The following is a 22,635-nucleotide window of genomic DNA, read 5'->3' as shown; positions in this document are numbered from 1 at the left end:
ACCAAACCATACAAGTAAAATATGTTAGCAGTTTACAATTGTCATAAATAAATTAAAAACTAAATTTTGGTGATTAAAAATCACAACAAAGTATGAAATTATGAATGCAATGAACAAAGAAGGACCAAAATTAGCTTTTTGAAAATTTGATAGACTAAGAAAAATAATTTTGTTAAGGACTGAAAAAACAATTATCCAAATTTGAAGGAATAAAAGTACATTTAAGTAATTTTTTAATATATTAATCACTTGACTGTTTTTTAAATTTTATCAGAAATAATAGTTTTCATTTTATATATTTGAGTTGATTTTTTTATTGGTTTTAAAGAAATAATCATAAAATTTTCTCTCAGAAAAATGAACGCCTTCGCTGTCTTATTTTAGTGGAAGTGAGGCTTGGATGCAAAAGGTAATGGCAGATAATTTTTTTTTAGTAAATATTATTCCTTTTTGAGAAATTTAAAAGAAAAATAGTTACAACTTTCTACGAAATTTTATTACCCTTTTTTAGCCAAAAATGTCTTATTCATTTTAAGCTTTCTTTTTTGGGAGGAGGAGTGTGTTCAATTATTCATTTTACGTTCGACCAAATGAGTTTAATTAAGTTAATTTAATAATGAATTATTATAAATCTTTTATACTTTGATTTTTATGAATAAAAATATATTTTAATGTGGTACAGCCTAGCTTGCAACACAGTTCAGTTTGGAGTTTGGACATTTGGTTTTAGAAGTTGGGCTAGAGACTATTTTGTCAAGGGTGTTTTTATTTGTGCACCTAACAAAATTGATGGCGCACTCAACATTTTAAGTAAAATAACAAAAATATCTTTCACTTAAAATTTAAAAAAGCATTCCCTCTTCCTCTTTCTTTCCTCACACACTGTTCATCGTCTTCCCCATTCCATTGTGCCATTTTTGTGATTTTTGGTGCCTCCTCCGTCATTGCTTTCATCTATGTCGTGTCACCACCTCGTATCCCGTCATCGTTATCTTTCGCTGTCGTAAGTTCATTTGCTTCCCTATGCTTCTTTCAGTTTTGGCGTGAAGGATTGAGAATCCGTATAACTCATATAGATTTGCCAACCGGTATGAGTTATACGGATTTCCCAATCCGTAACTTTTTTATAATTTAAAATTAAAATAAATAGTTATTATTTTTAATTTTTTTAATATTAAAAAATATTAATATATTTTTTATAAAAATTAATTTGTAAAAAAAATATTTTGGAGAAATTTTTTGGTTTATTTATTTAATTATTTATATTTTTTTAAGTTGTTTTCTAATAAAGAAGTTAAGTAGTTTGTTTATTTTAGAAACAATGTATATATATATATATATATATATATATATATATATATATATATATTATTGTGATTTAATATATTTTTTAAAAATACAAGTAAATTTTTTTAAAATATATTTGTAAAAATATTTTTTTTTGCAAATTAATTTTTATAAGAAATATATTAATATATTTATAATTAAAAAAAGTTAAAAATAATAACTATTTCATTTAATTTTAAATTATAAAAAAAATTTACAGATTGCCGAATATAACTTACGAATTCTTAATCCATAAGTGTTATACACAGAAAACAAAACAAAAAAATCAATGACAACTTACTTCTATCGTTAACCACCACAACAACCACCACTGTAACCATTACTTCTCGACGTATCTCCATAACACTTTCACCTCAATCAAAGCGAACACAATGTACCTCTTCTCTCATGAAAATGAAAAAACACAACGAAACCAAGAAAATGAATGAGTTAAGAACGTGAAAGAAAAAACTAAAAGGAAGAAGCAGAAGAGCACACAGGGGTATTTTTGGAATATCCAATTATTGTTGGATGCACAAGCCAGGCTGGTGCACAAAGCAACAGCCATTTGTTAGACATGGACAAGTCAGCTTAAGATTAAGTTTTGGGCTTTTGATTTGGTTTTTCAGTGATAGGTTTTATTTTGAAAATACGGGATGCCACTAAAAATGACAACATCTTCGGTGTTTGTGTTTGCTTCCTAAGGTAAGCTACATCACAAATGTCAATAATGTGGAAAAGATGAGAACATCTCTTATATGATGTCGATAGAATGACAACATAGTGAGTCCATGTGGGGATATAAGCCATTATGAATCTCCTCAAACATTTTTTCATATAAAATAAGAACTTAATTCAAATACCTTGATGTAATGGTTTTTCTTACAACATCAATCAATTATAAATTATTATATTCATATAAAATAAAAGTTATGGATTTTTCGAATAAATATTTTTGACCAGGAAAGGGAAATTAATTCATTAAATATGTCTAAAAATAAAACAAATTTTTAATTATACCATAACATAATTACACATTCAACTAATTTCACTAATAACTAATTAAATATTTAGTATAAATTATGATCTTATATTCTCTCTTCCACGCCATTATTAATATTCGCTCATTACTCTAGTATCATCATCAATGAATATATGGATCAATAGCAACCTTCAATCTTTATATTTTTCTTCCTTAACAATGAAGTGTTGAGAATAATATAAAGGACATAATTAAAAAATCATAATTAATAAATTAATTGGTGACTTATAAACAGAACCAAGTATTCTTTTTAAAATGTGGCCAATATATAAGATCGGAGGGAGTATATGCAAACGTATATCAAAATTAAACTCAAAAAAATTCCCATAAACTTAGAAAAACAAATGGTGTTTTCTGAATGGCAACATAGTGAATCCGCGACAGGACATGAGGTCTCATTTCACCCAACCATGTTCATATAAAAAGAAATATCCTGAGCCTAGAAAGTGAATGTGCTGTTTTGCTCATTCAAATGTTCTTCCTAGTCAAGTCCAAATGGTTTATCTCAGAGGAGTGGATCTGAGAACACAAGGCTGGTTTGCACTGCTATATTATGATCGATTGGTATAAGGTGAATTTACTTTGTGTTCTCAGGTCACCCCTTTGAGCCAACCTGTTGACATATACCAAAACATGAATATATCCTTCTCATCTTTTTTATCACCACATCTTGTTATAATGTTTTCAGATTTCAGGAAATGTTGCAGGCAGGATTTGTGGATAGTATAGAAATCAATGCTGTTATTTTTACACTTCATTTTCTATATTTTTAATTTCCTCTACACCTCTCTTTTATTGGAGAAAAAAGAGAATAGAAAAAAAAGTGGATTTCTCTACTTCTTTTCAATCAAAGGGAGTTGTAGGGGAAAAGTTTAGAAAATGGCGTGTAAGAATAACATCATTGTGTAAATATAAGTGGATGCAGAAATTTGCAGTTTCAAGTTGAAGAGAAAATGACAACTAGTGCTTATAACTTTTTTTTATCAGTAAATGTTAGTGTGTTAGTTTTTGTTAGAAAGGTCACTTGAGCCTACAACCTCTCTCCCCTCCCTTCTCCCTTCACCTTTTCCAAGCACTGAGCCAATCTTATATCTCCACTAGTGCTTATAACTTATTAGCATCAGTTTTAGGAATACAAAAGAGGAAGATTCTGTAGTGCGAGACACAAGACATAGCCTTCCTTTTTCTCACTTTTTTTTAAGTTGATGACAATATAATAGAGTTTAACTATGCTATAACTTGGGAAGTTCTTTTTTTCTTTTTTTATACAGGAAAATCAAGGATCCTTGAATGCTAAAGCAAAAATGCAGTTACTAGCTACGAGTTTCCAACAAAGTACATGTTTGAAGTTGCCCTTTTGCTCTTTGTAAAAGCAAAATTGAGGAAGCTAGCAATTAGAGTCTATGGATTCAGGGATATGTTGCATTGCAATTTAGGTAGTTCACATTATGCATGACCTATTAAACATGAGGAATACAAATTTCATAGTTGTCTTCAATTCTGATCTACCAATACTTATTCTTTTTACTATACTATCGATTTTATGTCGCACCTATTCAATTGCACATTAAGAATATATTCTACATTCAACAAGCTAGTGACTTCCCAACACAATTGACCCAATTAAAAATTACAAATAGAATAAGTAAAAGTTTACTACATCAGCACAAAACACACAACCACTTGCTTCATTTTGTCAACCAAACATCAAAACCAATTTCAGTTTCTCTATGGAAATGGGTTACTTGGGAATTATATTCTCATTTGGCCTTCTCTATACTGCATTGGAGAGCAGAAGAGCGAGGTCCTGGTTATACGGGACAGATCAAACCTCGAGACAAAATCAATTGTGAATTCTTAATCAACAATGTTTAATTAAAACATGTATCGATGAATATTCAATATGTATAGGATCGCACATACCATGAGAAAAAGAAAGATAAAAAAGCAAAGATATTTCCTCCATTCCTATTTATGAAATCCATGATGTTTATTCATTTTTATAAGATTCATCCTATAATATTTCTTGTATTAATTATTTTTAGACTAGAAATATGCTTCATTAAAAAAAAGATAATGTATTGATAAATAGTTAAGAAAATGGGAAATATTAATGATAAGAATAATTTAAAAAAATTATAAATTTAAGATAAATTTATCGTTATCAATTAAATTAATTAGGTAATTGATTCTTGTAAATAGGGGCAGAGCTAGTTCCGATCCAAAGAGAACAAGGTCTGTGGGGGCAGCACAAGCCGAATTGTCATGAAGGATTGAACCTTAGGAACCCAAGAAGGATTTACGAACAAGAGTTTCTCTGTGTGTGCGGCATTTCGTTCAAAATGCCATTTTGCAAAGTGTGGATTGGATATGAGAGAAAGTCATGACTTGCACACGAATTTGAAACTTGGAAGAGACTTCACTGGCAATCTTAATAGAATTTCGATTATTATTTCCTGTGGCAGAAACAGAAACACCATCTTCTGCCTTCTCGTTTCTCCTATGCTGCTGCCACTGTAATTTATGTTCATTAGCTTAGCAGATACCACATCCAATCTATATATTAACTGAATCCAGATATTCCGTTTTAAATCTGTTTTAAAGTATCTGTTTTTTTGTTTTTTTATCCTATCCATAATTTATACCCGCTTACCAGAAATTTTTGGTTGAATTCAAACACAACACCTCATTTTTAGATACAACCAATCAAAGTTTACGTGTAAAATAAAAATAAATATGTTTATCAATTGTTAGATTTCTCGTTACATAGTATATTTATAAAATTTCTCGTTAGTATAACCTATGAACAAAATAATTTCTTGTTACAATAAAGGAGAATGATAAAAAAAAAGGAGAATGATAGATCGATTTTCATTATCTTGTCAGTGAATTATAATAAATCATTAAAGCTAAGATGGATAACCCCTCGCACTTCTGAATGTTGCTCAAGATCTGGATTCTGAGCTATCGACTTGCGTGAAAAAAGTAGCTGAGTATTGCTCCAAATATAATTACGGTATATTGTGAGAGGGTCGTGGATAGAGAGGATTATGATTGTGTATGGAACAAATAAAAGAAACTTCAGATTGGTTGGCAATATAAAAATTCCAATTTGGCAATAACAAGCTTGGTAATCAAGGTATTTCTATCTGTTGTCAATTTCAATGCATACTCAAAATACTTATATCTTATATTGAATTCAAAAAAAACAATTCCATAAAGATGAAAGTCCTCCAAACAATGAGTAACTACTTCTTGTTGAGGGTGAGAGCATTGAGCTTGAGAATGAATGCAGGCAATTGTTTGAGATTGATGGAAGTGAACATGAACTTGGGCAGTTGGATATAGAATCAATCTTTCCACATATCTGCAAACTCATCAGGCTCCAGAGGATTAGACATCTCATGCATTTTCCTCCTTGTCTTTGCTTTGACTTTCTTTGCGAACTTTCCAGTCTTCTTCCTTTTATCCAAAGTTCGAATCTGTAAGAACCAACAACCAATGATGATATTGTTATTTTCAGTAGAAAACTTGGGAAATTATAAGTATAGATGGTAAATTTATTGGTCTTTACCTGATTTGGGGACACATAGAATGGATTCTCATATAAAGTTGGCCCTCCAAAACTTCCACCAAATATTTTAATTGGGTTCAAGCAGAATCGCGGACCAACCTAAACAAGTAGTTTGCACACAGGTTAAATGAATGTTAGCAATTGATATATCAAAATATAAATCAATAGCCAATAACCAATTTCCAAACCTCGATCATTGACATTTTATCAAGGCCTCCTCTAGGTAATTTGTCTGACTCATTATGAGGAACAGAGATCTGCAAGGGAATAAAGATGTAAGCTTGCTCAGTCAGTAGGCATCAGCAACAAGAAACAGAAAATGAGAATACCATGGCATGGCAAAGTAAGGTTCACAAGTTACCGCTTGTTTAATGTTTATGTACTAGCAGAAAATGACACCATTATCTCAATTAATTAAGACACCCTCAGTACAATATGAAATAACTAAATTTAAATTCATTTCATTAGCATATGCAAGTTATCAAATGCATGAACAATTAACCCCTCAACAGTCTACTCTACACCCATCAATAATAGTATAATACATTAGCAGGTGGTGGTGATGTGGAACATAATAATAGCATCCGGTGGTTTACTGGTTTATTTAATCTTTGCCCCCCCAACCCAAATGTGGTTGGATTGGATAAGGGCATATCTATAACCCAGCCAAGTTCAGTTTAATGTTGGTACGGAAGGTTAACACCAGTGGAGTAAAGAACACGGGAAATCCCCAAGAAAAGAGGAATGGTGAACACATGGGGCTCGAACATGCCTCACGTTCACAATGAGAAAAACCCTACTTTAGTTATCTGTACAAAGGGGAAGAGAGAGGATTATCTTAATGCAACTAATCTGGAAGATTTGCTGTCCTACATATGAGTAGAACATCCATCCCAGACTCTCACAGTAACCAAAACCAAAATCAAGACTTGATTCAATCATCATCGATTTGGTAAGGCTGATAATAATTAAACGAATACAGTGGATCACTGACAAGAAACAAAAAACGCATTACATATTACAATAAGGATTCAATTTTGATTTATTGCTAGTTCTAGGAGTTAAGCACTACCAGCGAACCATATAGAGCCACTTATTCAAAACAGAAAATCAGCTGAAAGCTTACACTGATTTTTTTTTTAAATAGGCACTGTGATATTAATAATCAATGCCACAGTGGAACATCTTAATTCATTGATAGAATAAAATGTTTTACATTGGTAGTAGATCAAATTTAAACTCTTATAGTGGCCCATTATTGATGGTCTTCAAAGTTATGTTTAAGCATTTTTTTTTCATACTTTGTCTATTTGTTAAGGAACCCAAAAGCCAATCCTTCCAATAGAAACTCCGATTGATTCCTCAGTTTTGTTCACAAGAAAGAAAAAGTATAAATGTTTTGACTCAAACTTCACTTCTGTCATTAAGCTATGGCTCACAAAAAAAAAAAAAATCAAACTATAATCAAAATGTACACACTTTTTGTTTGTTTAGAAGCCAGAAGGTAGGTGGAATGGATGCTAAAAACAACAAATCTCTGGATTTCAACCTCTAAATTAACGCAATAGGTAAATGATGCATATGGATATTCTTTACATCTTGTGCAAATGCCAAATACAAACACAAACCTGGTAATTCCGAAACCATATATGGTCATCAACTATTGAGAAAACAAAAACGTGATCATGGAATGGCTTAGTCCTTCTTAGGTCCTTTGGTGTTTCAAATATCTGAAAGAAAGAAATAGTATATTAGCAATAATCAAAATTGTGTGAAGTTTTACCATTTAATCACCCAGATACAGTACTCGGACAAGAGTATCATATCATAATAGAGAAAATTGTGGATAGGAATATATGCATGGAACAGATCTCTACATTCTACTCAATTTAAACTATGTCAATGGATGAACATAACTGATAAAATTTTCTCCAGTAAGTTAAAATATTAACAAAATACTCCCTAGGCAGATATATGACAAACATACAGCAAGATCCCAAATACATTAGGAAAGAGCACATTAAAAAATGCTTCATTAGACTAGCAATTCACAGTGTACAACTGCATGAAGCAACAAACTAAGATGAAGTTATTCAACTAACATTACTCTTTTATGTGAAATGGCATACAAGAGTAATCAACATGCTGATTAGATATTTCCTAATCTTTCTTTCAGATGAAACTAGATGTACAATACAGAAATACTACTTACTAGGAATGAAACCAACCACATACCTGTAACAACATCTCCTTTAGCAGTTTCCAATGTGCATCTTTTTCAAAATTTGCTGAAAATGTCAAAATAGGACGAGAACCTTTTAGTTGATTTCCAGTTAGCTTCAATTCCTCCATTGTGTGCACTGGAAAGCAGTGGAGGAAAAACAGAGATCAGCAAAATGATACCAGAAAAAAGTTGAGAGAAACATAAAAAATCATAATTCAGCAGACAGAATCATGAATGTAGTATACAGAGATCAAGACTCTACATCATCATAGCAAGCAAAATAGTATTGTATTGACCTTATGATAATAATCAGATGAAAATATTACCAGCACTAACTAAAAATTTTACAGATGGGCCATTGGGGCATTTTGCTATCCAGAGATAAAGATCTTTTTGCTTCCTGCACTGAAATTCATATATATAAAAGGGGAGGACAAGACAATAATCAGAATGTAACAAGTTGATCAGACCCAATTGGCAGACTAAGAATTAGTGTCAAATATTACTATTACCCAATTGTCAGAGTTCAAATTAAATGAACTGCTTAAATAGTAAATACATGGAAAAGCCAGAATGGTAATGGGAGGAGAACAGGCGTATTATGCTTTAAAATGGATAAAACATGAATGCATAAAATAAAATTTAAAAATAAAATATGTTTAATCCAATTAGAAAAAGAAAGTGATCATACCGATTCGAAATAGAAAGGGGCCAACAATAATTTATGACATCTAAATAAAATCAACAACATTGGTGACCTTTAAAAAAGTTCCTTAAACTATAAGCATGCTAATCTATCGAACAAAAACATAACACATCAAACCTCATTTAACATAAGATGGCAATGAAAAGCCTTGTCATATATAGAAGAAAAAAATACCTCAAAAAATAAACAAGAGGAACAATTTTTTAGCTCAACAAGCTCGTTCAGGGTGGCGCCTTTAGTTTCCTTTGATTCAACCTTGTTTTCCTTCTTGCAATGAGGCAAAAGTGACACCACATTCAACATCAAATGTCGGTACCTATAAATTAATGAAAAGAACACTTCACCCATCAACACCACATACAAAAACTAACCCTCAAGACAAGACATTTTGTCTATTGTTAAATTTTGTAGACCAGGAAAGCATTTTCATTATAATTTTTTTATTTCTAAAATAAAATAAAGTAATTCAGACCCCAAACAAACACACAAAATCTGTAACTACAAAATATGGGTTATGTATTTGGTTGTACCTGTAATTAATGCGCCTAGAGCAAGTGACCAATACCTTCTCTCTGTTCCTAAATATAGGTGAATTATCCTCAACTTCATCAGTGACTTCATTCTTATCCTTCCACCCCAAAAGGGTCCTAGCTGGTCTCCCTGGAGCGACATCTTCCTTTTGGGGCTGTGCCTCATCATGAGTTGTCTCACTGTGCTTTCTCTTCTTCCCCATTTTTTGCTAGAAAATCTGCCATACCCAAGAACCAAAATCATATAACAAAAATGGTACTGACCCCAAGAACCAAAATCATATAACAAAAATGGTACTGAAATTATATGCGTAATAGACTTACCTTTGCGTTTCAGCAGTTTAAGTTTCAACCTCTTCTTCAATTGAATTTTTCTCTGATGATCTACGGGTATCTTTGGTATCCCCTGCTCAACAAATTAAACAATATCAGCTTAAGCAAATCTACCAAATCTGCTATTAGCTTAACATACCAAACATACAATATTCTATTGGTCCATGAAAAAATTTGCAAGATAATCACATTGAAATAAAAAAATAAAATATATACAGCACAATAACAGAAAGAATAACAGCTAAATTGAATCCTACACAGCTCACGAATTCAGAGTTTTAGATTCCTGACAAAAGTGATGGATATGACGGAAACAAATCACCCAAGCAATGAACAACCAAACATCTATTCAGGAGCACATGGATTGAATCCTAAACACACACACAACAGGTGCTTAAATATATTTAAGCAAGAAAACAAATCATTCACACACTGAACATCTATTCAGAAATCAGAATCAAAATATATTTAAGCACATGGATTGAATCCTAAAGAGAAAGTGCAAAGGATTAAATTGACTTCTTTGCATGCATCCTCAGATAACTCAACTCACATTGAAAACAGAACATGAAGTCAAAAGCAAATTGAGAAGTCTAAGCAACAAATCAATTAAAAAAAAAGGGAACTTGAGAAGACCCATGAGAAAGAAAAGTCATGGAACCTCAAGCCCGTGGATCAAAAGCGAAAAATGCAAAATGCCATTAGGAAATAACTTTTTGAACTTTGAACCTAGGAATTTAATTTTATGGGGTCAATGATTCTATCAGTGTATAGGAGACAATAGCATTTAGCGAGAATCGTAAGAACGAAATTACAATACAGTTAGAAAAGTTACAAATTGCAGCGATAGGGAGTGGATGAGATACAGTAGTGTGAAGCAGAGCACACAGCGGGAGCCAGAAGCGAGGGAATGTCACTAGGTCGAGTTTAGATTCTTATATTTATACCAGAGGATCTTTTTATAATTCACTTAATTGCAGATTTTATCGTCAAACTTTTGTCAATTTATAAATTTTGAAAGTTTGATAATTATGCATTTACTATTAAAATTCTTTTATATTCTCATTCAATTCCAGTTTATCATTAATATAATTTTAAAATAATTATCATAAGATCAATAAATTTATAATTCATAATAAATTATGATTAAATAAGTATGTATAATCTTTTTTATCATTTTATTGTTGAAGTTTGGATTTGCAAATTTTAGTATCGTATTATTTAATTTTCTCAATATTACCGCTTTCTTGAGTGTTTGTAAAATGTCAAATGAAAAAAAATGCTAAAATTTGAGAAAATTGTATAATGATAATATATGCAAAAAAAAATAATGATAAAATTTGTGAAATTTTAATTTAAAAACTAAAATATTTTAATTCTTTAATTATATATATATATATATATATATATATATTATATATATATATATATCATCTATCACGTCATTCTTTTGTGATTAAAATAATTTTTTATCTTTTTAATTTATTATTTAAATTTAATTTGATTATCTAATTTTTAAAATTAATTTAATTTGGTCTTATTTTTTAAACTAAACTGATGATGCTAAAAAATATGTGTTTTTGATAACTTAAAATTATTTAATGATAATTTTAAATTATTACAAAATATAATTTCTTAACAGTTATTATGATTGTTATGTAGGTATATTTTTTATCCTATTTCTTCATATAGATAGATTGATTTATTTTTTTTCAAATTGCAATTAATCAATTCCTTGTTTAATTTTTCATTTATCCTGTTTCATTCCCTAAATTGGATTTAAGTTGCTCAAGTAATCAAAAACTAATGATCACCCTATATGTTTCCATTAAGAACTCAAAATACTTTTTCTTCGAATTGAATTTCTTCCTTTTCTTGTTATTAAAAAATGCCTTTCATTCTGAAACTGAAAATTATTCTTCCTTGCGATCAGAACTCTTATGACTTTGAGATTCAAAATCTGAAGATTCCTGCTCATCTTAGAAGATTTCAGTGCTTCTTCCTTTCATTTAATTTCACAAAGAAGTTCTGTCGACAAGCATGTACTTGTATAATGTTATTGATTGCTCCTCTGTTTATCTGACCTCTTACAGTCTTTTATCAAAGTATTAAAAAGTGAATTTGTATAATTCACTATTTCATTTATTTTATTTTTCGTGTCTTCTTATAATTAATGGATTTAAAACTGTATATTAAAGTTTGTTAACAACTTATAGGAGCTAGGAATATGCAGTAAAGTGACAAGGTTTGATACTCAATCCATTCATGGGCACCATTCTATGGCTTCCTTCTGCTAAACGCTTATAATGTAGTTCCTATGCATTAAAAGACGAGTATTATTGATGTATCATTTTATGCATGGTATAACGAATAGAATTTTTAACACACAATGCAATGTGGTAGAGTGAGCTTTAAACTGCTATTTACGACACAACACATATTGTATTGTTTATTTGACACCTTACATTCTTTTAATCAACGCATTAAAACGTGAATTTGTACTATTTGTTCTGTCCTTTTCAGCATCAAAAAGTTGTGGTCTTGCCAATGAGAGAACTCAGTCATGCTGCCTTGAGATTATTTACTTGAACTTGCCAATGAAATTTAAGCAATGTTTTGCCTTCTGTGAATCATTTTCCCGAAGGTGAATAAATAAGTAAATAAATTCTAACATAAGGCAATAAGGCAGCCTATACAAGGCAAAGAGTCCTATGATAGACTGATAGTGGAGGTGCAATGACATAGGTTTCAAGGCTGTTACTAGGATAGTTGCCAAACCAGGTAAGTTTATTAAGGGAGAACATGCTTTCAAGGCTTTTATTTATTGTAATTGAACAATTGAAAAATATTTAGAAAGAAAATATTTAAAATATAAAAAATCACAATAAAATTAATAAAACAAGTATATTATATAACTTGTACATAAACATACATAATAAAATTTAATTGTATATTTAAATTGAATTATTCACTTAATGTGATTATTCTAAATATGAAAATAAATATAAACAATTATCAACAAGTATGATAAATTATACTTGAATTTTTTTTATCCAATTAACGTAACAATTATTGTAACAGTGAATTTTAATTATTTGAGTAGGTTAATTTACGTGGGCCATTTTGGATATAATTGGACGGTGGAGATTGTTGCTGTTCTTAAACCCCAATTATTCTAACTAAAATCCTAAAATGCATTAAAATCTCCACGTTATTTTCTGAAGTCTGGTGTGTATTTGCGGCAAGGTTTGGCTCCAACAAGAGAAACGAGCAATCATATGGTATTTGATTTTTAGGGTGGAAGAAAAATCAGAGTGAGAGAAAAAATCGATGGAGATGGAAGTAGACATCGAGAAGAAGCAACAAGACGTGGTGAAAGAGAAAGACTTGTTCAAAGCTGCAGAAGAGGGCGAGGCATCAACGTTCGAAGCTCTCTCTTCTGAAATCCTCTCCAAAGCCCTCTCTCTCAGAAACGAAGACGCTCGTTCCCTTCTCCACGTCGCAGCTTCTTCCGGTCACTCCCAGGTACCCTTTTGTCCCTTCTCAAAAGGGTCTCTTTGCTTCTCCTTCAAATGTCGTAAAAATGCGTTCTTTTTACATTTGTTTTTACACCTAGAAATTAGGGTTTCTGGTTAGTGGGATTGTTGTTTTTGATGGTTGTGGATGGGTATGAATGTGTTTAGGTAGTGAAGATAGTGTTGTCTTGTGATGCATCTGCTGGTGTGGTGAATTGTGCTGATGAGGAAGGGTGGGCGCCGCTTCACTCTGCAGCCAGCATTGGGAGTGTGGAGATAGTGGAGACTCTATTGAGCAAAGGTAGGCCAATGCACTTTTTTTTTATTACTGTCTATTATTGTTATTTATGATATCAGTCAGCATCTTCTTTTTTATTTCCGTTCAAATTTGATTGAAGTGTAAACTGGGTGGATAGGTAATTGGTGTCTGATTCCTGAGACTGATATGTTTGATTGATTTGAACTTAATTTCAAGACTTAGTATTAAGAATTATGTTATACAATGGTTTTGAAAAACGGTCTGCAACAGCGATTGTTGGGACCACAATGTCAAGGTTGTCGGGGGTCTCTGCAAACACATCACGATTGCAATTGCAGCTGCATCAGCTGCATTTGTTTGCAGTCATCCGCTTGATATTGCAACAAAACCTTAACTGTGACCATGACTACGATTTAAAACCTTAGGAACTTGTATTATTTATGTGTTTATAAATTATAATTAGTTATTTATATTAATTTTTTTCATGGAGTATGTAATGCTGATGCCTGATTTCAAATTCTTATTAAACTTCAATAGAGTTGAGGTATATCTTCCCATTTTTTAGCTGCAATCAGATTATGGATTAGTTTTGGGAAGCTTTTAACTTGGTGTAGCTTGTGATTGAAAAAGGTGATAACCGATAGTTGAGTGCTTTCAAGTGTCAATTGTGGTTTTCTATCAATTTTCATTTTATACACATGTTGATTGAATATGTAGGCTGCTATTGTGTGTTGTCTGTATTTTGTATATTGTGGAATTGCTCTTGAAGATTCACAAGTCTAGTAATGAAATGCAGCTCCAATAATGACATATACCTTTCATGACTATGTTTCGTTTACAATGTAGAAAGATTCATCATCAATTATCTCAAACTGTTCTTGTTCTTCATGTTTGGTAGGAGCTGATGTTAATCTGAAAAATAATGGGGGTCGTGCTGCTCTACACTATGCGGCCAGCAAAGGTTGGGTGAAGATTGCTGAAATGCTCATCTCCCATGATGCCAAGATTAATATAAAGGATAAGGTTGTAGCATGGAAACATTTGATATGTTTGTAACACTGCAGTTTCAATGTACCCCTTTTTTTCAGATCACATTGTTGAAGATAATATGTATAATAATTTAGTGTATGTCTTTTACTATGATCAGGTTGGTTGCACTCCATTGCATCGGGCAGCTAGCACTGGGAAATCTGAGCTGTGTGAACTTTTGATTGAAGAAGGAGCAGAGGTTGATGCTGTTGATAGAGCTGGTCAAACTCCTCTAATGAATGCTGTGATTTGCTATAACAAAGAGGTATGCTTATTTTATGTTTGCACACGCATGCATGTAAGCTATATAAGAGCAAAAGTACACCACACTCAATGTTTTTGTTTGCAAAATTCCTATCTACCTGTGTATTAAAATAGTGAATGTGACTTCTTGATTCATTTGTTTGTTTTCTTATGATCCAATGGCTTAATTAGTTTCTTTACATGCAAATTTTTCAAGAAGGCTGCTATGTTGATTGTTTACAACTGAATCATGCAAGTATATTTTTCTGTACTTGGTTTTCTTTTAACAAATATTTCATCCTACTCATCTCAAATTAAGATTATGCTTGGTCCTTGCTTGTAAGGCCTGGTTGACAAAAATGAAGCATTGAATGCCAGGCTTGAGCTGTTTAATACTAATTGTACTTGACTAGTTCCTAATTGTTCTAGAATATGCATTTAATAAATGGATTACAGGTTTTATGTAAGATGAGCAATAAAGAATGAGGGTTGACACCCAAATATTTGCTAGTCAAGACTCTAGCACACTGCTTACTATTATTTGGTACTTAAAAAGGAACTTCTAGCTAGTAGTTGTAAGATGTTATATAAGGTGGAGAAATTGGATGGAGGCATGGGGAAAGCTTAGATTTACTATTCATCTATGATGCACAAGTCCCCTTAAATTGTTGCCAATTGCGTATCCAGTATAGTACTTATTGGGTACACATGGGTATGCACCCAATATTTTTTCCTTAAATTTTGCAAACAACTATGTTTTGGTACATAATATCACTCAAGTACAAGTCAGGCCATGCCAAACTTCTTTTTCACCCTTTGAAATCTTATGTTCCCTTTAGGTATTTTCACTAACTTGATACACTTTATGGAGTTCTGTTGGAAACTTGAAGTTTGAACATTATGGAAATTTCATTACTTTATTGTTTATATTTTATATTTTCTGGGGAGTATTAAATGACATTTCCAACTTTTGATTGTAGATGCACCGAGGTGCATGGAGGGTTACACTCACTGCAAATTCATGTGCAGAATCTGCAAATGAATGTTTTGGGGTTGGTTTCATTAGTTATTGTATTTAGTATCTATATAGAATAAACTGATGTCAATGATGAGGAGTACACTGAATTTGGAGTTGGCTTCATTAGTTTCTTTTGGCTTCCCTAAGTATCGTCTCACTTGATAGATGACAGAACTAATTTCCCGAGATATGGTCTGATGCTGTAGCAGGGGCAGTTTTTTTTTTTTTTTTTTCCACGATAAAAATCTATGGATTAAACCCAAGATCACATGTTTAAGGAATCTGAGCCCCTTTCACTTCGATCAACAAATGTTGGTTGCTCCATTAGTAATTTGTTTTTGCAACTATGTAGAGTATGCGGTATCAATGTGAGGAATATGTTTTGATAGTTTTGTTGTTGGAGTCTTGTAATTGCGGAACATCTTACACTAATTAATTCAGGGTCATAAATAAATCTCTTTCATGTGTTCTGTTTACAGGTAGCCCTTCTTCTGATAAGACATGGAGCAGATGTGGATGTGGAGGACAAGGAAGGGTACACGGTGCTTGGTCGAGCCACGCATGAGTTTAGACCAATATTAATTGATGCTGCCAAGGCCATGCTTGAGTGATCATACAATTATAAGAAAATGAGAAAATTGTCAGGACAGGAATGTCGAAAGAGAGCAGAATTGTGGTAGTTATTTCGCAATGCCATAATGGTGGTTACGTTCTTGACAAATTATGTTGCTCAGGCAAAAAGTTCATCTATACCCTTATGTTCTTAGTTGTCAAACCAGTTTGTTTTGGGTATTTTTGTGCCAGCTTTAAATTAAATCAGGAAGATTAGAATTTTTGTTTTGATAATCCCCTAAATTAGCAATTCAGATTGTATAAGTCAAAACATTTTAATTCTAGAGATTTTAAGAACTCTCCGTTAGTTGATTTTATAAGAAATGGTTCATTTTACTTTTATTTTCTTCTATCATTTTGCGCTAAAAGAAATTAAAGTGGATGACGTTTTACCAAGTAATGGATTAACGATGGGGAAAATTACTTAGTGGAAAGTTATGGATGAGATGCTAGAGTTGGTAAATTTGGACTATAGTGTAAAATAAGTGATCATTGAGACAAAAAAAAATTGATGGCATTTTTTGTGGTACGTAAAGAACCTTGCAATTTCATTCTTGATCAAGCCAACAAATCGTCCTTAATCAACACGAGATTACCCGATGTATCACACCAACGTGTATACGATCCTATTTGTATAATGAACTAAAAAAGGTAGCATAATTGACTACACATAATAGACAAGTATGACTAAAATATCTATAATACTGATAATATCCATAATAGTTAAATGGCTTATTTCCAGTATCAATTCATTAATGGAGTGGGAGTGGGTATTAAGATACTCGTGCAGTAGGTATTTGCTATTTTTTGTTATTATATAATTAAATACTTAAATATATAAAACTATCTAAAATTTGCCCTAAATTTTTATTGTTGAGTTCTTTTACTTATAATTAACATAAGATTTTCATGTCTATTTTTGAATTTTAGCTTTTGAATTATTTCTTAAAAAATGTTAAAATAATTTTAAAAATTTTTGTTAAAGTGTTTTTTTAGCTATTTAAAATTATTTTTTTAGTAAATATTGATAAATATCCACGGATACCCCTGGATAATGATAAAATCCATAGATATCCATTAAAATACTTGCACAAGTATGAAAGTGGACTGAAGATAAAATTTTATCAAACAAATCACATTGGTCTCACTCTATTGTCATTCTTAACAATAGAGCTTTATCACATGTATGAGGGCATACATGGACTAGATTAGATTTTTATCTGGTAGACAAGTAGAGAGACTACTATTTGTATTCGGGTGGATACTAGGGTGTGAAAGTAAATCTCCTTTTGCATCATGCGAAAGTTATCACGATCATTTCATAACTGTTAGATTTAGTTGATTTTAAATCAATGGTTCAAACTTTTCTTTCTTTTTTATTTTATTTATTTTCTTTTTTCTTACTTTTCCTAATTTACCTTTTCTGTCTTCTCTCTTTCTCTTCCATTCTTCTCCTCTCCTTCTCTGTCCACCTTTCAACTTTGCCGCAGATTTACCCTTTTCATTTTCTCCCTCTTTTTTAGTCTCTTATTGTTGCAGATCTCATCTGCTCTCACCATCCCCCCCCCCCCTCCCCCTTCCCCAAAAAAAAATATGCAATGACAATTCATTGAGGAGGTTGACGCTTGCCGCCGTTAGGAAGAAGAGTTTCTTATTTTGGCCACACAACTATGAGTAAATAAATTTGTGCACAAGTGAGGACTGAGATCGGACCAGAAGGAGAAAAATGAGAATATGCATGTTTAGAAGAGGGGCACCGTTGTGTGTGACGGCAATGGGTCACCTTCGGTTACGACACACACAAACTCTACTCACGGTTGCAGGTCCCCAATGAGATTATGTTTCTGTTCACATTGTTGTTTGCATGGTTTGCTATTTTGGTTTGTGGTGGAGGGTTTGTTATTGTTGTTCATGGAGATGGTGGTTGCGTTGCTGTTGTAGGGTTTAGGGGGTGATTGCAGTAGAATGGGAAATGAGCATTTGCTGTGTTGAAACCTTGTATAATTGTAGTATTGAGATTATAGTTGTTGAATTAAGCGTCGTGATTGTAGTATTGAGATTATAGTTGTTGAATTAAGCGTCGTGATTTTGTTCTTAACCTTAAGATTTTGCAAAGAAGATGAGAGAAAGGAGGAGAAACAAGAGAGAGGAATGAGGAGAAAGGGTATAATGGGAAATAACTTATAAAAAGTATAAAAAGTATAAAAAATAAACTTGTATATGGTGTCAAATAAGTTTTACTTATATATTTATTTTTAAATAAATAATACTGACATGAAACAAGTTGTATATGATGAATATGATTTTTATTATATTTTTAGACGGTCTAAAACAATAAAAAGTTATTATTATAAACTGTCCAAAGTCATTTCAGTAAAAAATAAAAAGAAACCCTACACCACTTACCCTAAGTCGGTAAAATTTTAAAAGAGTGCACTTGTTTAGTAATTTTGAAAGCAAACTATAACAATATAGTCAAATGTTTCCCAAATTAAAAAAAAAAACAATATAATCAATAATAATAGAATATATAAGTGAAGCAATATGAGCCTTCTGTTTCTGCTCTCCCTTATCTCCCTTGCTTTTCCCATCTGAGTGTTGAACAGAGAAGAAGGGAGAAGCCAATCATGGGTTGCACTTCACTGCCATCTTTTATTCAGATGTCATCTGCTACACACTCCAGCTTCAGTGAAAAACTCCGCAACCCTCAAAAGAAGTCTCAAATTGTGATACCTACAACTACAAGAGAGACACACACAACAATTTCTTGGTCTTTTTCTTCTCAATGCAAAGCTCTTCACAAATCAGTTCCTTTGGCTGCTTCACTTGCAATTCTTCTCTGGTCAACCCCTGGTAGGTGCTAATAATACCATGTGTTAAGTTAATTTTGATGTAGCAAATGCATACAGTTTCACTTTTTTCTGTGGTTTGTGTTGTGTTGGATGAAACTTAATTCATTGGATATAAATAAACATAAACATGATTATTAATTACTAGCTAAAAAGTTTAAGCATTTTTTTGGTTTTGTAGCACATGCTGGTTTCATGTCAGGAATTTCTGGAATAGAGGCTATTCCTGGTCCTCAGCTACCTCAGATTGACTTTCTCAAGCAGCTCAATGGTCTCAACTTAAACTATTGTGTTCTTGTTTTGCAGCATTTTGGAACTTTTGTGAAATAAGCTCAATTTGAATATTTGATGGAACTGAAATTGGGTTCATTTTTATTTTTTTGTTTTACAGAAGAAAACCAGAAGAAATATGCTGAGAATGATGAGAGAATTAAATCATCCCCCTTGATGAAGGAACTGCTTGAGAAATCCAAGTTGAACAAAGAGAAGTAATTTTTTTTAATTATGTGTTTATTGTTTGCATAGTCCAAACCTTAGGATGCTGCTATGGATTATACTAGATGGTTAATGATAAATGAAGGTTTTAAAAAAGGGTCTGAAACTGAGGTTTTGGTGGCAACATCAGCATTTGAGGCCCCCTTAGCCACATTTGTTCGCAATTTCTCACAATGTTAAGAATCATGACAAAACAACAGTCATGATGCAATTTAAAACCTTGATGATGATAATGACTTTTTTTATATGATTTTTCTGCACCTATTATTAGCAAGATACGATAACACTTGTATTATTGCACTTCAGGAACCGTAAAGAAATTGAGAACAAATACTGCATACGTGGGGCAGAATGGGGAGTTGGAGATTGTTCAACTGCGGGAATGTCTCCAGATGAGAGGGAGAAATTCATAGCAATGTTGAAGCAGAAAGCTGGAGAAGAGTAATATGATGATGATGATGATGCCACTAGAGCATAGAGAAAAAAATAATAAAAAAAAAAGGTTTCTTATAACTTATGAATAGGTGCAACTTTATTTGGCATTTAGAATGGGCACTAGGTGAAGTAACAATTAGGCCTCTTGCGTAGTTTCAAATTTTTGTTTTTGAAACAATTACACTTGATTCATTTTTTTTTATGTATTATTATTATTGAGAAAGAAAAGCTCATACGTGTACCTTGGTTCCTACTTTAGATGGTTTTATTTGAATTTCCTTTCTACTTTCTTGCCCCTCTTTTCTTACTAGTATTCTTGTGCTGGTTCATGCAACTCCAAAGTGAATAGACTGTTGATAAAATCTGATAAACATGCCAACAACAAAAGGACCATCAAAGGTTGAAAAGGAAGCAAAACCATAGTCCAGAACCACTGATAACAATAAACATCAGTACATTATTATAGATACGGTAGAATATCAATTACATAAAACGTCTTGTTGACATGATTTAGAGCATGATTGGGATTTCGTTGCAAAATTATATTTGAAACAAAGTAATTTTGTCAAAGATTAAGATCTTTATTTTTGCATTCATTTTAATTTTATCAATTAAATTAAATTTGCATTAAAATGTGTGTTGCAATATTTTTAAATGTAAATCAAACATGCCCTTAATACAACAGTGGAACATACCACGTGAATATGTGTATTCAATCACCGTTATGTAGTGAGGACTTTCTCTAGAACCCACTTCATTTGAAGGTTCTTTTCCCTTGCTTATCACGTTCATTGCCATGTTTTGTTGTGCATTTAATTTGCACACAAATCAGTAAGCTCAAATGGGAAACGGGGTTCGGTTGCCTAGAATCACTTCGGTCATTTTTGTCAAGATGTTTGAGACTTGGGAATTGTGATAGGAATTTCAGTAGAAGCAAAATACTACTAATGCTTTTGGAATTTGGATGAGTTGAGTTAATTACCTTTCGCTGCTTCAAATCAATCAATCTTGTTTTTAAGCATTTAAGCAAAATTAATTCAGCAATTAATTCCTTTTCTAACTTAGGGGACAGTGATCCAAAGCATCTGCTCTCCTCTAAAATCCTTACTCAATTAATGTAATAAGTTATTTTTTATTACTTCGGTCTCCACCTAGAGAAAAAATAATAAAAAATACAGTAAGCATCAACCCCTTATTATTACAAAATAAGGCCTAGGTTATATATATAGAATCACATTAACTGGTTTTCTCAGCATTACCTTGTTTTGTTTCCTCTTGTTCAATACTAGCTTTACTAATTCAACTATATAGACTTCACTAATTAAGCATTTTTTAAGATTTTGTTTTGATATATTAAAATGCTCCAAATATTGGATTAGTTATTCTTGCATAGGACACAAAAGGGCAAATTAAAGGCTCTTTCTTGACTTAATTAAAAGTTTTTTTATATCTAAATTAAAAAAAGAAAGACAAAAATGGCCAAATCCTATTTCTGAAACATTTTCGACTTAGCAAATATTCCATTTTTAGCACTCTTTTAGACTTTAATATTTCTTATCCATAAGAGTTATATAAACCAATTCACCACTATATGATGAAATTGTGATAACTAGTAATTAATTCAAACTTCAAACAATAGTTGAATTGAATTTGTTCTACATTTGAGATATGATCTTGAAGAAGTCCATGAAGCTGAATAAAATGTATAATATATTCTAAAAATATTTATCATATGCTTATTAATCAAACATTTAAACTTTAAAATGACAACTATCATTATTCCAATGGTTAAAAAATAAGTCAATTTACACCTCGAACCAATTATGATAAGATTCTTTAAAAAAAAAACTATGATGATAAGGTTTAGGGTTTAAAGTATATAATTACTCTATTTCTCACATCTTACTTCTAAAACCTATTGATTTGAGCATGAAAGTCTTAAAGTTGAATTTTCACTGTTACTAGACAAGGCGATCATCATATTATTATTCAGTTGTTGAACATGCCATCATTCCTTCTTGAGTTTTTAATGAGCAAAATGAAAAAACTGAATCATCAACTAAAAATTACTGAACTATTGAAACATGTAGAAATATACACAATCTAGGAAAATGTAATAAATACTAGTAAAAAGAATGAAAATGATGAAATAAAATAGGATACACAAAACATCAATTTTGGTACGTATGCAAAATGTGTTATAATTAAAAAAAAATTGTTTGATAAATAAAAAAAATTGTTTTAGAAAAATAACGAAGCTTCTTATACCAGTATATATATATATATATATATATATATATATATATATATATATATATATATATATATATATATATATATATATATTAATAATAATTTATAGCAAGGCATATATATTAATATTCAACACCAGCATCTCATTTCTTCATTTTCAAAATAGCATTTATAGCATCACATTTATGATCT

At 31.5% G+C, this 22,635-nt stretch overlaps 4 protein-coding genes and 1 non-coding gene across 7 annotated transcripts; 4 read left to right on the top strand and 1 right to left on the bottom strand.

The window, feature by feature from the left end:
• The first annotated feature begins 2,683 nt into the window (after positions 1 to 2,683).
• LOC100796665 (uncharacterized) lies at positions 2,684 to 5,059 on the top strand. 2 transcript variants are annotated; one of them, NM_001364642.1, is made up of 3 exons: positions 2,826 to 2,939; positions 3,640 to 3,804; positions 4,571 to 4,924. In NM_001364642.1, the coding sequence occupies exons 2-3, from the start codon at positions 3,708 to 3,710 to the stop codon at positions 4,753 to 4,755; spliced, it is 282 nt and encodes a 93-aa protein (NP_001351571.1). In that variant the 5' UTR covers positions 2,826 to 2,939; positions 3,640 to 3,707; the 3' UTR covers positions 4,756 to 4,924. The 2 variants fall into 2 exon arrangements, with proteins under 2 accessions (XP_025980008.1, NP_001351571.1); XM_026124223.2 differs by having other exon boundaries at positions 2,684 to 3,804; positions 4,571 to 5,059.
• On the top strand, positions 2,857 to 2,991 carry MIR398B (microRNA MIR398b). Its single transcript, NR_048598.1, has one exon. It is a non-coding gene; the product is annotated as a microRNA MIR398b (primary transcript).
• A 399-nt stretch (positions 5,060 to 5,458) lies between the features above and the next one.
• On the bottom strand, positions 5,459 to 10,664 carry LOC100796135 (ribosome biogenesis protein BRX1-like). Of its 2 annotated transcripts, none has more exons than XM_006574363.4 (10): positions 10,602 to 10,664; positions 9,727 to 9,808; positions 9,403 to 9,620; positions 9,047 to 9,188; positions 8,493 to 8,571; positions 8,178 to 8,302; positions 7,571 to 7,672; positions 6,131 to 6,199; positions 5,943 to 6,041; positions 5,459 to 5,850 (listed from the first exon to the last, which is right to left on the bottom strand). In XM_006574363.4, the coding sequence occupies exons 3-10, from the start codon at positions 9,603 to 9,605 to the stop codon at positions 5,719 to 5,721; spliced, it is 951 nt and encodes a 316-aa protein (XP_006574426.1). In that variant the 5' UTR covers positions 9,606 to 9,620; positions 9,727 to 9,808; positions 10,602 to 10,664; the 3' UTR covers positions 5,459 to 5,718.
• Positions 10,665 to 12,933: 2,269 nt separating this feature from the next.
• LOC100795610 (ankyrin repeats-containing protein) lies at positions 12,934 to 16,751 on the top strand. The gene is made up of 5 exons (NM_001255829.2): positions 12,934 to 13,260; positions 13,419 to 13,551; positions 14,408 to 14,532; positions 14,657 to 14,803; positions 16,279 to 16,751. The coding sequence occupies exons 1-5, from the start codon at positions 13,066 to 13,068 to the stop codon at positions 16,408 to 16,410; spliced, it is 732 nt and encodes a 243-aa protein (NP_001242758.2). The 5' UTR covers positions 12,934 to 13,065; the 3' UTR covers positions 16,411 to 16,751.
• A 2,221-nt stretch (positions 16,752 to 18,972) lies between these two features.
• On the top strand, positions 18,973 to 20,468 carry LOC100500249 (uncharacterized). Its single transcript, NM_001248399.2, has 4 exons — positions 18,973 to 19,264; positions 19,442 to 19,531; positions 19,652 to 19,748; positions 20,062 to 20,468. Exons 1-4 carry the CDS (start codon positions 19,039 to 19,041, stop codon positions 20,198 to 20,200), a joined length of 552 nt encoding a protein of 183 aa, NP_001235328.2. The 5' UTR covers positions 18,973 to 19,038; the 3' UTR covers positions 20,201 to 20,468.
• The last annotated feature ends 2,167 nt before the right edge of the window (positions 20,469 to 22,635 follow it).

Source organism: Glycine max, chromosome 2, assembly GCF_000004515.6.
Source record: "Glycine max cultivar Williams 82 chromosome 2, Glycine_max_v4.0, whole genome shotgun sequence".
Lineage (NCBI taxonomy): Eukaryota > Viridiplantae > Streptophyta > Magnoliopsida > Fabales > Fabaceae > Glycine > Glycine max.
Note: the sequence above shows the minus strand (reverse complement) of the source record. Positions and strands in the feature narration are given on the sequence as shown.

Coding starts and splice junctions, on each gene's coding strand:
- LOC100795610 (NM_001255829.2), top strand. CDS start 13,066: ATGGAGATGGAAGTAGACATCGAGAAGAAGCAACAAGACGTGGTGAAA. Junction 13,552..14,407: donor GGAGACTCTATTGAGCAAAG/GTAGGCCAATGC, acceptor CATGTTTGGTAG/GAGCTGATGTTAATCTGAAA. Junction 14,804..16,278: donor TGATTTGCTATAACAAAGAG/GTATGCTTATTT, acceptor TTCTGTTTACAG/GTAGCCCTTCTTCTGATAAG.
- LOC100500249 (NM_001248399.2), top strand. CDS start 19,039: ATGGGTTGCACTTCACTGCCATCTTTTATTCAGATGTCATCTGCTACA. Junction 19,265..19,441: donor TCTTCTCTGGTCAACCCCTG/GTAGGTGCTAAT, acceptor TTGGTTTTGTAG/CACATGCTGGTTTCATGTCA. Junction 19,532..19,651: donor CTTTCTCAAGCAGCTCAATG/GTCTCAACTTAA, acceptor TTTGTTTTACAG/AAGAAAACCAGAAGAAATAT.
- LOC100796135 (XM_006574363.4), bottom strand. CDS start 9,605: ATGGGGAAGAAGAGAAAGCACAGTGAGACAACTCATGATGAGGCACAG. Junction 8,572..9,046: donor CCTCTTGTTTATTTTTTGAG/GTATTTTTTTCT, acceptor TATGAATTTCAG/TGCAGGAAGCAAAAAGATCT. Junction 6,042..6,130: donor ATAAAATGTCAATGATCGAG/GTTTGGAAATTG, acceptor CTACTTGTTTAG/GTTGGTCCGCGATTCTGCTT.
- LOC100796665 (XM_026124223.2), top strand. CDS start 3,708: ATGTTTGAAGTTGCCCTTTTGCTCTTTGTAAAAGCAAAATTGAGGAAG. Junction 3,805..4,570: donor TATGTTGCATTGCAATTTAG/GTAGTTCACATT, acceptor TCTTGTAAATAG/GGGCAGAGCTAGTTCCGATC.